The sequence below is a fragment of the Magnolia sinica genome, chromosome 14 (assembly GCF_029962835.1).
Source record: "Magnolia sinica isolate HGM2019 chromosome 14, MsV1, whole genome shotgun sequence".
Classification (NCBI taxonomy): domain Eukaryota; kingdom Viridiplantae; phylum Streptophyta; class Magnoliopsida; order Magnoliales; family Magnoliaceae; genus Magnolia; species Magnolia sinica.
In genome coordinates this window covers 75,069,627-75,084,411 of record NC_080586.1, presented here as the reverse complement: position 1 = coordinate 75,084,411, position 14,785 = coordinate 75,069,627, and the positions used below count along the sequence as shown (strand labels likewise).

The 14,785-nt window shown below is 39.1% G+C and overlaps 2 protein-coding genes across 3 annotated transcripts in view; one reads left to right on the top strand and one right to left on the bottom strand.

Moving 5' to 3' along the window:
- LOC131226230 (AUGMIN subunit 5) overlaps nucleotides 1-14,785 on the top strand; it is a 36,824-nt gene that overhangs the window by 6,427 nt on the left and 15,612 nt on the right. The window contains exons 5-7 of the mRNA XM_058222010.1: nucleotides 81-290; nucleotides 10,708-10,893; nucleotides 11,686-11,845. Coding sequence (XP_058077993.1) covers nucleotides 81-290; nucleotides 10,708-10,893; nucleotides 11,686-11,845 — 556 coding nt within the window. The remainder of the gene's footprint in view (nucleotides 1-80; nucleotides 291-10,707; nucleotides 10,894-11,685; nucleotides 11,846-14,785) is intronic.
- LOC131226231 (uncharacterized) lies at nucleotides 2,208-5,205 on the bottom strand. Of its 2 annotated transcripts, none has more exons than XR_009161693.1 (3): nucleotides 3,191-5,205; nucleotides 2,974-3,154; nucleotides 2,208-2,849 (listed from the first exon to the last, which is right to left on the bottom strand). XR_009161693.1 is itself a non-coding variant. In XM_058222011.1 (3 exons), the coding sequence occupies exons 1-3, from the start codon at nucleotides 4,249-4,251 to the stop codon at nucleotides 2,787-2,789; spliced, it is 1,215 nt and encodes a 404-aa protein (XP_058077994.1). In that variant the 5' UTR covers nucleotides 4,252-5,205; the 3' UTR covers nucleotides 2,208-2,786. The 2 variants fall into 2 exon arrangements, 1 of the variants encoding a protein (XP_058077994.1); XM_058222011.1 differs by having other exon boundaries at nucleotides 2,974-3,104; nucleotides 3,231-5,205.

Here is a 14,785-nt window from a genome sequence, read left to right as displayed (position 1 = left end):
ATTGCAAACCTACATTGTGATATTATTTGTAGCTTCATGTTCATGTGATTGTAAATTTTTTTCTTCTGTTTCTTAAACAGTTGGATGTCTGGGCTAAGGAAAGAGAAGCTGCTGGATTGAAGGCGAGCCTGAATACTTTGACATCTGAGGTACAGCGCTTGAATAAACTCTGTGCAGAGTGGAAAGAAGCAGAAGATTCCTTAAGAAAGAAGTGGAAAAAAATTGAACAGTTTGATGCCCGTAGATCAGAACTGGAAGCCATCTATACTGCTTTGCTTCGGGCTAACATGGTGAGATACCTCCACCTTTGATACACACATGCACACACAAACACATTTGGAGCGGTAACAAAAACTTCTATTAAACTGAACAAAAGGGATACAAATGGAGGCAGTGGGGGAGGATGGCGAGGACCATCCCCTACCACCAACCATCCAAGCTTAAAAAACTGAGGCCCAATCACCCATAAGATTTTCCCTTTTATAAAGATTTCAGGGGATGTTGCCTATCACCAACCACCCTGCCTTACAAAATCGAGGTCCAATCACCCATATAAGATGTTCCCACTTATAAAGATTTAGTCCCACAAGCCATGTGATAACTCTAAACATGGCCTCAGAGAAGATCATATCACCAGGTTCAGATTTGTTATTAAAAGGTCAATTGTTTTGCCCCCTAGCGCATCGGTGAAGACCATAGTCCAGCCAGGAAGGAGAGAAGCCACAACGCCTGTTTCTTCTTGCTCATTTTTCCCCGTTCCAAGCACAAAAGAAATGAGCAACTGAAGAGGGAACACCCAATGCACTCTAAACATGGCCTTAGAGAAGATCACATCACCAAAGAGTGGGCTGTTACACTACCATAAACATGTTCAAAACAAAAAAATGAATATATATTTGGAATATTTACATTATTATGGATTTTCTAGATATTTTTTAGGAATTTTTGGACAAAAGAAAATTTTCAACTGTTATGGGGGTTGTAACGGTCGTTATGCCCCTGTATTAGTAATGGTGGTGACTGTTACGACCACCATTACCGATACCGAATACCTTGTTGGTAGGGTAACCTTGTTGCACTGTGTGCCATCTTCTTTAGTTTACAATAATTATATGTAGTGGGAATATTAGGGTGTCATTGGCTGGGCCCGAATTTGTTTTCATCTGTAATTAAGAACTAGTCAGGCTGGCCTTATTCAAAATTTTGAGTTTGCTTGTGCTTGTCCCATTGACAGCCCTAGGGGATACATTTTGGAGGATTTGTACCAATTCCTTATGGGGTTGTTCGCATTTGGGAAATTTGAATGCCTGGGTATTCTCACACCCACTACCCTCATGATTTTGAAATTTGGAGAATGATGGGCACCGAAAATCCTGGCAATTTAAATGACTACTGGGCATTGCAACAGTAAAAAATGGGCGCTTTGAATTCAAAAAAGATGATGGAATTTCACTTCAATATCCACCAAGGATTCCCCAAATCTTGCCTTTGGTTCTTTGGACCAAAGTGACATTTTTTGAGAGGGATGGACAATGAAAGTATGGGGCCCCCATGGTGGAGGGTCTAAGTCAATGATGAAACCATTTGTAGTACGGTGATATGGACCATCCATATCCTTTATAGACCATCCACTTCCCTTGCCATTGATGGGAAGGCTAGGTACACCTTTCCAATGTGATTTTTTTAGAAAGAAAAAGGTGGGAATTACATGATGGATGTCTAGGTCAATGATATGGACCATTCTTAGTATGATTTGAAAGGACCATTCATTGTCCTAGGCAACGTTGTCAAATAGCATATGTGATCCTGTGTGATTGCATATGCGTGTGCGCATATGCGATCGCAATTTTTTTTTTTTTTTTCACATTTTTTCAAAATTTTTTTAAAAAATCAGAAAAAATTCAAAAAAAAAATCAGAAAAATCAAAATAAATTATTATATGTCATTGGGACATGAAATACATTTAATTTAAGTAAAAATAAAAATAAAACCAACCAATTACATACATATGAATTATTATAATGATACATTTACAAATTACAATATAGTTAACTTCTTAAATCTTAACAATTAACATTTTACATTTAACAATAGCAAATATGAAATATCAAATATCAAATATCCATATTCAACATTCAACACTACATGTACATGATACAATACATAATATATCAAGTTATCAATATCAAGTTATCAAGTATCAACAATCAACAACATCAACATCAACACACTTAGACTTATGACTTATAAGACAAGCATTAAACAAAATTAAGAAGTTAAGTATTTATTATTTTATTTATCTAATCAATAATCATTAATCATATACATTGATCTAGCATCCATTGTGGCACATCACCACCAGGTTCACCACCACCACCACCACCATCATCATCATCATTCGAGTCATCTCCTTCTTCTGTTTCTTCATCATCTGTACGTATTAATACTTCATCAACATCCAATGGTGGATGATCTTTAGCTTGATCATCATTATCACCTTTTCTTTCTTCAATCTCCTCAATCTCATCAACGGGTTGACGGCTACTACTCCCCCCTCGGCTCCCCCCCGTCCTTCGCCTTCGAGTGGTACTACTACCTTCACCAGGTGACGATTCATATGCGGCATCTTCAACTTGTGCCCATGTCAGCTCTTCTCCAGGAAATACCGGGTCCTCCGTCTTTACGAGCCACTCGTTATCTGCATCCAACTCGTCTAAGCAGATAAGGTCAAAGAAACCGGGTTTTTCTTTCCTACTTTGGAATCGTTCTCGCAATTTTTGATTGTATTAAACGAAAACCAAGTTGTTGAGCTTTTTTTGCTCAAGGCGATTCCTTTTCTTGGTATGATTCTGCAAGAAAGAAAGCGCATTTGACATTAGCTATTTAGGTAATTAATTTAGCTTAGGGCCTTAGGCTACTAAAAAATTAAAGTTTACAAAAAAACAAAACAATTACTAAACAGTCTAAACTTACCACCTCGAACGTGCTCCAATTGCGCTTGCAACCACTGGCAGAACACGTGAGTCTAAGAATCTTTATAGCCAGCTTCTTTAGAGCTGGATCCTTCCTGTTCGTGTCCACTCCATAGGCAGCCCACCAGTCAGCTGAGAAAAACAGTTTAAGTATAGGTTAGAATCTTAGTCTCTTAGAGACACTTTGTAGAAAAACTTTTTGTAAGAGTTCAGTACACAGTTGACAGTACACTAACATTCATTCATAGAAGTACTTACTGGGTAATTTCATTGTCCGATGTCTTATTACGATATCCCTTGAGAATATCCCTTCACTTTTTGTGTAGAAGTCCAGCAAAGTTGAGATCTTATCTTTTTCTCCTCTATTTGGAATCATTCTTTCTAAGACATCAATAAATCCAACCATATGCATAGTTAGTGCTTCTGCTGGATCAACAGAAGTGAATAAACAGGTTGGGTTAAGGATGTAAGCAGCCGAATATAATGGGGATGACATTTGGCTTCCCCATCTTCTATCTATAATATCTAAAATTGGCCTGTAATCACAGTCTCTATGGTTAAAATGGTCCATGATCTTATTTTTTGCCCTCTCCATCGCATCATATATATAGTCCATTGCAGGCTTCTCATCCCCGTCCACTAATCGCAACACAGTGACTAAGGGCTCGGATGATTTTAGCGCCTTTACCACTTGAGTCCAAAAACTTTGAGAAAGAATTGTTTGTTGAACCCGTTTCCCTTCAGCTTTCTTTGACCAAGGCCCACTTGTAAAATCGACCGACACTACAAAACTTCTAAGTTCTGATTTCTTTGCATGTAGCCTTTGTAGTGTTAAAAAGGCTGTAGTGAAACGGATGACTACTGGACGTAGCAAGTTACCCCCAATGTGTTTTCTCATTCGACTGAGAAGAAGGGCGTGTTTGTACATAAAGACCGTGATTCTTCTAGCCCTTGCAATCACATTTATAAATAATCTACCTATATCTTCTAACATAAGATCAATACAATGGGGCGCATAGGGGGTCCAAAATAAACGTCGCCTCTTCTCCATAAGAAGACGACCGGCCATTACATACGAGGCTGCGTTTTCTGTAATTACTTGTACAACGTAGTCCTCACCTATTTCTTTAACTACACTATCTAGTAAGTTAAACAAATATTCTTCTATGTGTGAATGGCCCGACGCATTCACTGACTTCAAGAACATTGTCCTAGCTGGACAATTTACCAAAAAGTTAATGAGAGACCGACCGGATCTATCAGTCCATCCATCGGCCATTAGTGAACAACTATATATTTTCCATGATTTCTTTTATTCAGCTATGAAGGATTGTGTATATTCAACTTCAGTTTTTAGGCATGTCTCCCTCATTTAAATGATATGAAGGAGGTTTAAGCCCAGGTCCAAATTGACCTATAGCCTCAATCATTACTTTGAAGCTTTTCGATTTAACGGCATTGAAAGCAACGCCGGTTTGGTAAAACCACTTAGCAATATATTGAATTGTGGTTTTTCTATCTTTTTGTTTATACCGGTTCTCTAAAGTTGTTTGAGCCGGCCCTTTTCCTCTACCCCTTTGGTCGACCACATCCTCGGGGTGTGGTCTACACCATCTATCTATGGGTCCATGCCCTCGGGCTCTTTTCGATGGTTGTACTTGTGGTCTAGACTAGCCTGTCGAAGTAGGGGGAGTAAGACTAGCTTCATCTATATTAACTACATTTATATCTTTATATGCATTTTGTTTCATATATTCCTCCTGACGTAGGGCACTATCGCATTTCTTTCTTGATTGTTTTTCCATATACTCCACGATCTCCCTTCAGATTTTTGGAGTAATTTTGTTGCATGTTTTTGCATTTGACCCCGGTAAATGTGCAAAGTGTTGCTTGTGCCTTGCAATGCCACCAGAACTCATATACTCACATAACTCACATACTATGTGAGTCTTTTCAGTAGCACTACGGTAGTGCCCATACTTCCAACCCAGGTCATTCGACTTGGGCTTCAAAGAGGAAGATTGGGAAGAAGACGTTATGATGGTGGATGGTGGTGTGTGTATTAGCACTAAAAAGTAACTAGCTAGCTACTAACTAGAAACTAGAAAGTAAACTACAAAAAAAAAAAAAAAACTAAAGTAAAGTAAGAGACTAAGAGGAAGAACTAAGAAGTAAGAAAGAAGTAGATCTAAGAGAGTAAGTAAGAGTAAAGACTAAAGAGCTTAAAGAGATGGGACTTGGGAGAGAGAGAGAGAGAGAAAAGACTAAAGAGCCTAAAGAGATGGGACTTGGGGGGGAGAGAGAGAGAGAGAGAGAGAGAGAGAGAGAGAGAGAGTTTTACACTTACACACACACTTACACTTGTAGAAACTAGAAATGGAGAAGAAGAGGGAGAGGGAGAGAGAGAGTTGAGTTACACACTTACACTTGTAGAAAGGGAGAAGAAGAGGGAAAAGAAAAAGAGAGAGAGAGAGTTGAGTTACACTTGTAGAGAGAGAGAGAGAGAGAGAGAGAGAGAGAGATTTATACACAAATAAAATTAAAATTACAAATTTGAAAGAGGTTCCCAACTTCTAACTTTCAACTTCCAAATTCTTGTCTAAGTTGTCTGCTTGTCTTCTCTTCACCTTTGAGAGAGAGAGAGAGAGAGAGAGAGAGAGAGAGAGAGATTTATACATAAATAAAATTAAAATTACAAATCTGAAAGAGGTTCCCAACTTCCAACTTTCAACTTCCAAATTCTTGTCTAAGTTGTCTGCTTGTCTTCTCTTCACCTTTGCCCCTTCACTTGAGTATTGATCGATTCTTGATTCTTGAATTCTTGTTGTAACTTGTACTTGTAACTTGTAAGATGTAACTTCAAACTTGTAAGTTGTAACAACTAACAACTAACAAAGTAACAAATTAATTAACAAACAAAATAAAAATAAAAAATGATAGAAAGAAGTTGTTAGAATTAGAAACTTAGAAGTTAGAACTTAAAAAACTTAGTGGATGGAGATTGGAGAGGAGTGAGGAGTCTCTTGACTCTTGAATCTTGATTCTTGAATATGGATGGTATGATGTATCATGTATCTTGGATTCTTGATTCTTGATTCTTGTACCCTTCCTCGATTCTTGAAAGTTGAAAGAAAAGAAAAGAAATATGGAAATGGAATATGGATGGAGTGGAGTGGATGTAGAATGTAGATTGTATTGTAGAGTGCTTAGAAGTTGGAATTAGAAATATGTAAGAGAGGATGTAGTAAGAGAAATAGAGAATAGAGAGAGAGAGAGAGTTTGAGCTTTTTTTGCATGTAGGAATGCTTAGAATGCATATTTATAGAGAAAAAAAATCTGGATTTTAAAAAAAAGGTAAAAAAACGGTTAGAAATCTGACCGTTGGCCATTATGCGATCGCATATGCAGTATGCGATCGCATATGTGCAGGGATCGCATATGCCCCTGCCGCATATGCGATGGCCCCTCAAATATGCGCATATGAATATGCGATCGCACATGACAACACTGGTCCTAGGCATTGATTGGAGGTTAGAGGTTGGTATCATTCAACCAAGTATTTTTTGAGAGGGATGGGCGATCAAAGGTGGGCTCCACGGATGTCATAGATCAGTGATTGAAACATTATGATCAATAAGGACCATTAACTTCCTATGCGTTGATTGGAAGATTAGGATCATTTAACCAAAGTGTTTTTCGCACAGTGCTCGGCAATCAAGGTTGGGAACCACATGATGGATGGTCTAGATCAACGATTGGACAGCTTGTAGTATGATCAATATGGCCTGTTCATTTTCCTAGGCAATGATTGAAGGTTGTGATCATCCAATTGAAGTGATTTTTCGAGAGGGATGGGCAATAAAGGATGAGACTCACATCATGGATTTCATAGGTCATTAATTAGAAACAATTGTATTATGATCAATATGGACTGCCAATTTCCCTAGGCATTGATAGGTAGATTAGGATCGTTCAACTAGAGTGATTTTTTGAGAGGGGTGGGCAATCAAGGGTGGAACCCTCATAATGAATGGTGTAGATCAATGATTCTAGTTATAATATGATCAACATGGATCATGCATTTTCCTAGGCATTTATTGGAGTTTATGGTCATCCAACCAAAGTGATTTTTTGATAGGGATGGGCAATCAAAGGTGGGACCCACATGATGGATGCCATAGATCAATGATTGAAACATTTGTAGCATGATCGTTAAAAACCCTCAAAATTTTTAGGCATTGATTGGAAGATTAGGATTTGTTCAAACGGGTGATTTTCTTATAGGTAGGGTTGTACATCGAGCCGAGTCAAGTCGAGGTGGGCCAAGCTTGCCTTGACTCATTCGTGCTCTCCTCGAGCTCGAGCTTACCATTGGAGCTTGCCTTGTTTGCCAAACTGTTCGAGGCGAGCTCAAAGTAAGCTACTGGATCGAGTTGAGGCAAGCTTACCTCGAGTCGAGGCGAGCCTGCTTCCACCTCAATTTATTATATTTTTTGCTACAAAATACAAATTAAAAGTCCCAAAAGTTCCACTTGCCACAACATCAAGTCCAAAAAATGTCTCATATATAGCTTTTTCAAGGCTTCTTTGTTATCCGATCTATACGCTGTACGTATATTCTTGTAAAATGAAGCGAGCTTTGAAAGACTTTTTATTACCACTTATTTTTTAACAAGAAAAATTTTACTTTCAAGATGCATTCTCGTCGTGACTTTCATTCTCGTCCTCATCCTCCTCAACATCGAAACTCTACCATCCTAAACCGAATGCAATCAATCTTGTGTACATATTAATGTTTCAATTGTTTTCGAGGGGAGTGAGCTTCGATACTTGCTCACAACCCTACTCCCCTTGCTAAAAGTTGATTCTAATGGCACAGTCGAAATTGGAATTGACAATATGTCTCGTGCCATCACCGAAAGTCCAAGGTATTCACGAGCTCTCTACGTCCACCACTGTAAAATAACAAAATCCTCTTCTTGTAACCTTATGATTGGCTTCTTTAGATACTTCACTTTTGATTCAGTTTTCTACGTCTCTGTTTCTTCTTCGTATAAAAAGTCACTTTCCTCCAGTACAAGTACTACACTCAGATTGAGGAGTAACTACTGTGCTAGATGTTGCAGTGAAAGTACCGATTTATGAAGTGAACAACTCTTTAACTGTAGCATGACCTGAAAACGGACCTAACCATTGCCATCCTGTACCGTGAATTCATAACAACTGCAATGGTCATTAATAAATGGTAGTCAGCCCAATACTTATTGAATTTCATTTGCATTACTAGAGCCATCACTTGTAAAAAATTTATCAGCACACTTTTTTAGAGCATCCATAATGAAAGTAATTTATAGAAGAAATTGATTTTTCATAGGATACTTATTCATCGAAAAAATCTTCGTGCAGTCGTAAAAAACTTTGAAAAACTTGTGAACCTGTTCATCTTTTGTTTAGTCTTCATCACTAGGCACGTATGTGTATGCGACGCAAGTTCAAGAAATGCAACTTTAAATTCCAAAGCAGTATCTAATATATCATAAGTTGAATTCCAGTGTGTGCAAATATCTAGTGTAAACTGTTTTTTAGATTTCAAATTCAAACGTTGAATTATATCATTCCACATACTCAGTCTTGAAGGTGACCCCCTTATATATTTGACGCTATCTTGTATATTGGCCATCGTGGAGTAAATTGCTTTTAGCCCTTTTTGTATTATCAAGTTTAGTATGTGGGAACAACGTTTGACTTGTAATATTTTACCCTCGAAGAATAAATTTCTGGCTGCCTTGAATTGACTACATAAGAAAGAAACCATAGTGTCATTGGAAGATGCATTATCTAAAGTTATTGAAGGGAATTTCTTTTCGATGCCCCACTTAACAAGACAATTGTAGATGCGGTTCGACATTACCACACCAATATGAGGAGGAGGAACGTAGCGGAAGTTTATAATCTTTTTTTGGGGTTTCCACATTTTCCCAATGTTTCCACAATGTTTTCCTTAGATAACAATATTTTTCTGAGTATCTTTGATAATATCTGTGATATCGATCCATGTTTACATGTCCCCGGTCATCGATATATGTAATGGTACCGATACTTGGAACACTGGTCGTAAGTGAAGGTTGTTATCTTCACTCACTTTAGAACAATGTGTCCATGTGATATCTTCATCCTTTCCCTTGCTCTTTGCCATCTTGGATACCAATCAAACCTAAATCGAATCCTAGAGACCCAAAAGTATGCCTAGAAAACACACCAAAAAAGAGGAGAAAGAATACAAGAGTTCCATAAAAAGACCTTAAAAAATCAAATAAATAAAAACATAAACATTTCCTCAAATTTTTATATTTCTTTTATATGGCCCCTCCTTTATGTAGGAAATGTGGAAACATATGCCGTTTGAAACCAATTATAGATGAGAAAGATATTTGGAATCTTCTATCTTGGTTTTTGAATACTAAAAAGCTCCATTAAATTTTTTTTTTTTTTAAACTTTATCTTTCAAAAGGTGGAACTAATATTTAACCCAAGTGCATCCTGAATAGGTTTTATAAACAAAATGAGGGATTATTATTATTATTTTTTTTTGCATTGTTTATTTTTTCCCTGATTTTCGATGCCTTGCGCACTTGCATTGAATTGTACGATTCATAAGAATAGTATGATTCATGATTTGAATTGTACTATTCACACGATTCATATACGATTTGTTCTGATTTACTATGTGACCATATGATTCAAATCATGTACAGTGTGATAAGATAATTGTAAATTGTATGATAATGACAACATTGCTTGTTCATTGAATTTGGACTCTACTTAAATAAATAAATAGTAAACCACAATTGAATCCCAACTTGTAATCCAACCAACTCAAGCATTTTAGTTTCTGGGAATTGCAATGCCTTCTACAGAAGGCTGCCCAAACAAAGAAATTGTAATTGCCAGCAATTACGGTAAGCAGGCATTGCAACACCTGGTAATTGAACTATTCAGGGCATCCAAATACCCCCAATCCTAATGATCCCTAATTGAGATTTTTTTTTTAAAAAAAATGATTAAGAGTGTTTTTGGTTGCACCAAATATCATGATATTTCACGATTAATCAGTCTAATTCGGTTCAACAATACGCACTCTAACACAGTTTGTGAAGTGCTGTTTGGAATGTTGGAATCCTTTTGAACCATGGAAATGAAATTGATTTCCACAGATGTGATGTTTTCCACTGTTTGCGAAAATAAATTTGGGTGGCAATTGATTTCCATTTCCACAGTTTTCCTCAAAAAACAGCGATTTCCATTTCTGCTTTAAAACCTGTTAAATCTAGATTTCCACGTTTAGTAGTTTACAAGAGAGCTCTGACCTTTTTTGACCATTGAACCTTTTACATTTCCATGGAAATCAATCGTGCTAAAACAAACAGGTTAATGCCAGTCTATTCCATTCATTTCTCTTTCCTTTTGATGTGACATGTGGTTTTCCATATCAACGTTTTGGTTTCCACCAATTGAAACGGGCCTAAATGAAAATGAAGAGATTCCGTCACGAGAGGGGAAAAAAATCCCCTACACAGTACTGAATGCGATTCACCTTTCCTTTGACCTAGAAATTTCCTTGAATTTGTTGTTTTGTTAGTTTGTTTCTAGTGTTGGTATCTCACAGTTTCTTGGTACAGATGGCTTGCTTGACTCTCATAACAAATTCCTTTTCTTCATATCACTTGACCTGCAGGATGCATCTGCATTCTGGGATCAGCAGCCATTAGCTGCACGAGAATATGCGTCAAGCACGATAATCCCAGCATGTGTGGTCGTTGTGGACATGTCAACCAATGCAAAGGATCTCATAGAGAAAGAGCTGTCTGCTTTCTCTCGAAGTCCAGATAATAGGCTTTACATGTTGCCATCAACTCCACAGGTTGGTAACAGGACAACTCATCTTATTGCTATGTTATCTTTGACTATATGCCAGAATATGTTGTGGATTACAAGAATTTATCATGTACCTTTGCAGTGCCTTCTTGAAGTTGGATAGAAATATTCCTAATGCTCTTCATATTTCCTTTATCATTTCATGGTATTGGGAAAAACAAAGGCTGGATCAAGCGCACATTGGATGCCCACCCTACAACATAACTCATAAGATTGGCAATACATCAATCAATCTGGATTGACCAATTGATATGCTACCTCATGATAAGTCAATGCTGAAAAGTCTGCAGTAAATGGTTTTTTTAAGCCATCCGGTGTACTTTCATTTTCCTGGACTTGCTCAATCTTTTTTTGGTCTGTCCAGAAAATGGTCATGGACCTGATAGTTCTGAACTTTTAGTTGTCAGGAATATCGGGGCATGGCCTGTGCTTCGTCCAAGAGGTTGCCCACTGATTGGATGGTTCATCACCATGTGCACCCATCTATGGTCTATGGTTGATTGAATGGTTCATCACCATGTGCAATCATAGGCTATGGCCTATGGTTCATCAAAGAGGTGGTCCACTGATTGGACAGTTCATCTGCAAGTGTACTGATTGGCGTTCTACGGTTGATACCAAATATGGATCTAGTGTGGTATTTTACCAATTCAGTTTTTACCAATTTGGTGCAACTAGCACATTTTATGCAGTTAAAAGTGTTGGTCTCTTATACACATGATGTGGCAGTCTATACACGTGGCTTTAAAGAACTTATTAGATCTTTGCTTTTGTGCAGGCTCTCTTGGAGTCCATGGGTGCTAATGGATTTACAGGACCGGAAGCAATTGCAGCTGCGGAAAAGAATGCTGCTTTATTGACTGCGAGAGCTGGTGCTAGAGATCCATCATCAATTCCATCTATATGTCGCGTTTCTGCTGCCCTTCAATATCATGATGGTGAGCGTATGCATCTTAGTTCTGAACTCTGCTTTTGCACAGATCTGCTACTTCTGGTGCATATTTGGAATCTTATGACTCGTACAATCTTGATCATGAATAAATTTTAGTGTTGCCGCAGCACTTCTGCTGAATACATCTTGCTGTGCTTCCTTTACCTGAGTTTCAAACTGCTAAATTTGCAATATCTCGATTTCTTTAACTGAACCTGTGTCTATTCACACTGATATACTTGTCGCTTTTGTTTATTCAGAAGTAAGAACACAAAACGAGTCTGTGTGCAAGATTTTATCTGTGTTGGATACGTGTTATCAATATCTCTCTCTTTTTCCTGAACAACTTTTTGGTGTTTCATGTGTTGTGTCATCCTTGACATGATGTATCAGTTAAGATCATCATCATCTAAGCCATGGCCCAACTAATTGGGCTCAGCTACATGAATCTTGTTCTGCCATTCCACTCTATCAGGGGCCATAATAACTTCAGTTAGACCACAGCTCATCAAGTCTTTTCCTATGACCTCCACCCATGTCCTTTTGGGTCTTCCTCCTGCCCCTTTAGAGCCTTCAACTTGTACCAACTCAGTCCTAACTGGCGCAGTTGTCGGTCTTTGTTACATGATCAAACCATTTAAATCTACTTTCCCTCATCTTATTACCCATTGTTGTCACTCACTCACTCCTAAGTTCCATTGAATATATTCATTTCTAATTCCATTCTTCCTCATCTAACCACTCATCCATATCAACATCCTCATTTCAGCTACCCTCATCCTATGAACATTTTGTTCCTTAACTAATGCAGGGGCATTTTCACACCGGGCTCGAGTGAGGTTGCCTGTGGGATTCAGGGGCACACTCAGGGCGGGTGGCCCGTGTGAGGCAGGTGGCTCGTGTGGGGTGGGCCTCACCCGTGTGAGGCGGGCAGTTTATGATGCAGGACAATTAACCACTTGCTTTAAAAGTTCGAACTGTTAGAGTATGATGAATTAATCCATTTATCTCATAGCCCAAGCCCCACATCTCATGGGTTAGGACCTCGGCCGAACCCCCCTCGTGGGCCCCAAATCACATGGGTACCGCCTCACATGGGCCGCCCACCCCGAGTGTGTCCCTGCATCCCACAGGCTACCTCACTCGAGCGCTGTGTGAAATGCGCATTAATCATCCCCGGTGAGGAGTCTCAAATACGAGACCTCCCCTGTGGGCCCCGCCCATCCTGAGTCTGCCCCTGCATCCCATAGGCGACCCCACTCAAGCCCAGTGTGAAAATGCCCCTGCATTACTCGGGGTGGGTGGCCCGTGCGAGGTGGGTAGCTCGTGTGAGGCGGGCCCCACCCATGTGAGGCGGGTGGCTTGTGTGAGACGGTACTCGTGTGATTTGGGGCCCATGAGGGGGTTCGACCGAGGTCTTAACCCATGAGATGTGGGGCATGGGCTATGAGATAAAGGGATTGATTCGCCATGCTCTAATAGTTCCAACTTTTAGAGCAAGTTGTTAATTGTCCTGCATCATAAATTGCCCAACATTCTGTCCCATTAAGTATAGTTGGTCTTATGGCTATCTTATAAACTTTGCCTGTCAGCTTAATTGCTGCACGACGATCACATAAAACTCTAGAGGCACATCTCTATTTCTTCTACCCCACCGTGAATTCTATGGGCAACATCCTTCCAATCTCTCCACTCTCATGGATTATTGACCCAAGATAGCAAAAATGGTCATTTTGGGATACTTCTTGGTCAACACTCTTAACTAATTCCTTGTTTCCACCCTTACTGCTACTAAAATTGCACTCCATATACTCTGTCTTAGTCCAACTAATTTTAAATCCTTCAGATTTTAAAACATTCCTCCATAAATCTAGCTCTGTGCGTACTCCCTCCCCCGCCATGCCAATCAAAACTTGTGTGCTCCCTCCCTTGTGTTGTCAATCAAAACTATGTCATTTGCAAACACCACACAATGAGATCTCTTCCTGCAAATGTGTAGTTAGCTCATCTGATGCAGGACATGGAAAATTAAATATGATATGCAAGATTGCAGGCTTAGATCACACCAATTCAGAAACAATCACACAAATTCCACATCCCACATGAAAATCCAAACATTCAATTAAAGGGGAATCTATGCGGGTCCAAGCCGACACAGGCTAGGACTGGACCAATAAAATTATAAACCAAACAATGTCAAAGGGAAATAAAATCAACTACTCATGCATAAAAATCAGTCCCTAATCCAAGGGATTCCCTAATTTCAATTTAAGGAACCCTAAGGTGATAAAAATGGGCAAATCAATTAGGGATCATGTAATATAGGGTTAGGATTCATGGAAAAATGGCTATGAGAGGATAAAAGATGATAAAAACCTGAACCAAAAGATGATTCCGCGTGTGGACAGCAACAATGGCCCAGACGGACGTGCATGTGATCCCGGCCGCACGTGTGTGGGGCCCACTATTCAGAAAAAGGCTACCTTGGCCCTGGTCGGCCAGGGATGGACTCTAAAACCTCCAAATTTCAGCTCGATCCGATGTACGGTTTGTGCGTGGTGCTCCGCCGAAGTTTCAGCTCGCCTGTGAGCTGAAATCTGGAAACCTGCTTCAATGAAGAAATCTGATGCAACAAAAGGACAAATTCAAAGTACGGATGGTGGGGGAAGATGGAAAAAAAAAGATGATGGAAGATGGGGGTGAATTAGGATCGATGTGGCTTCGCACCATGGTAGTTAGCCCTTCGAAAAGGGAGGGCTTCGCACCCACTTTTGAATTCTTCCACAACTCACGAAGAGAGCAGAAAAATAAAGCAGGAATTTTTTATTAACTTCAATGAATGAAAAGAACTACAAAGGGTGCCTATTTATAGGGAGAACCCTATACCCAAAAACTCGCACCATGTGCGACACCTATTACTTGGCGATGAAGTAAACTAAAATAAAAA

What these genes read in the sequence shown, in the direction of transcription:
- LOC131226231 (XM_058222011.1), bottom strand. Translation starts at nt 4,251, where the DNA reads ATGGCCGATGGATGGACTGATAGATCCGGTCGGTCTCTCATTAACTTT. An exon ending in TCGGACAATGAAATTACCCA is followed by an intron (nt 3,105 to 3,230) that starts GTAAGTACTTCT and finishes TGTTTTTCTCAG; the next exon opens with CTGACTGGTGGGCTGCCTAT. An exon ending in ATTGGAGCACGTTCGAGGTG is followed by an intron (nt 2,850 to 2,973) that starts GTAAGTTTAGAC and finishes TCTTTCTTGCAG; the next exon opens with AATCATACCAAGAAAAGGAA.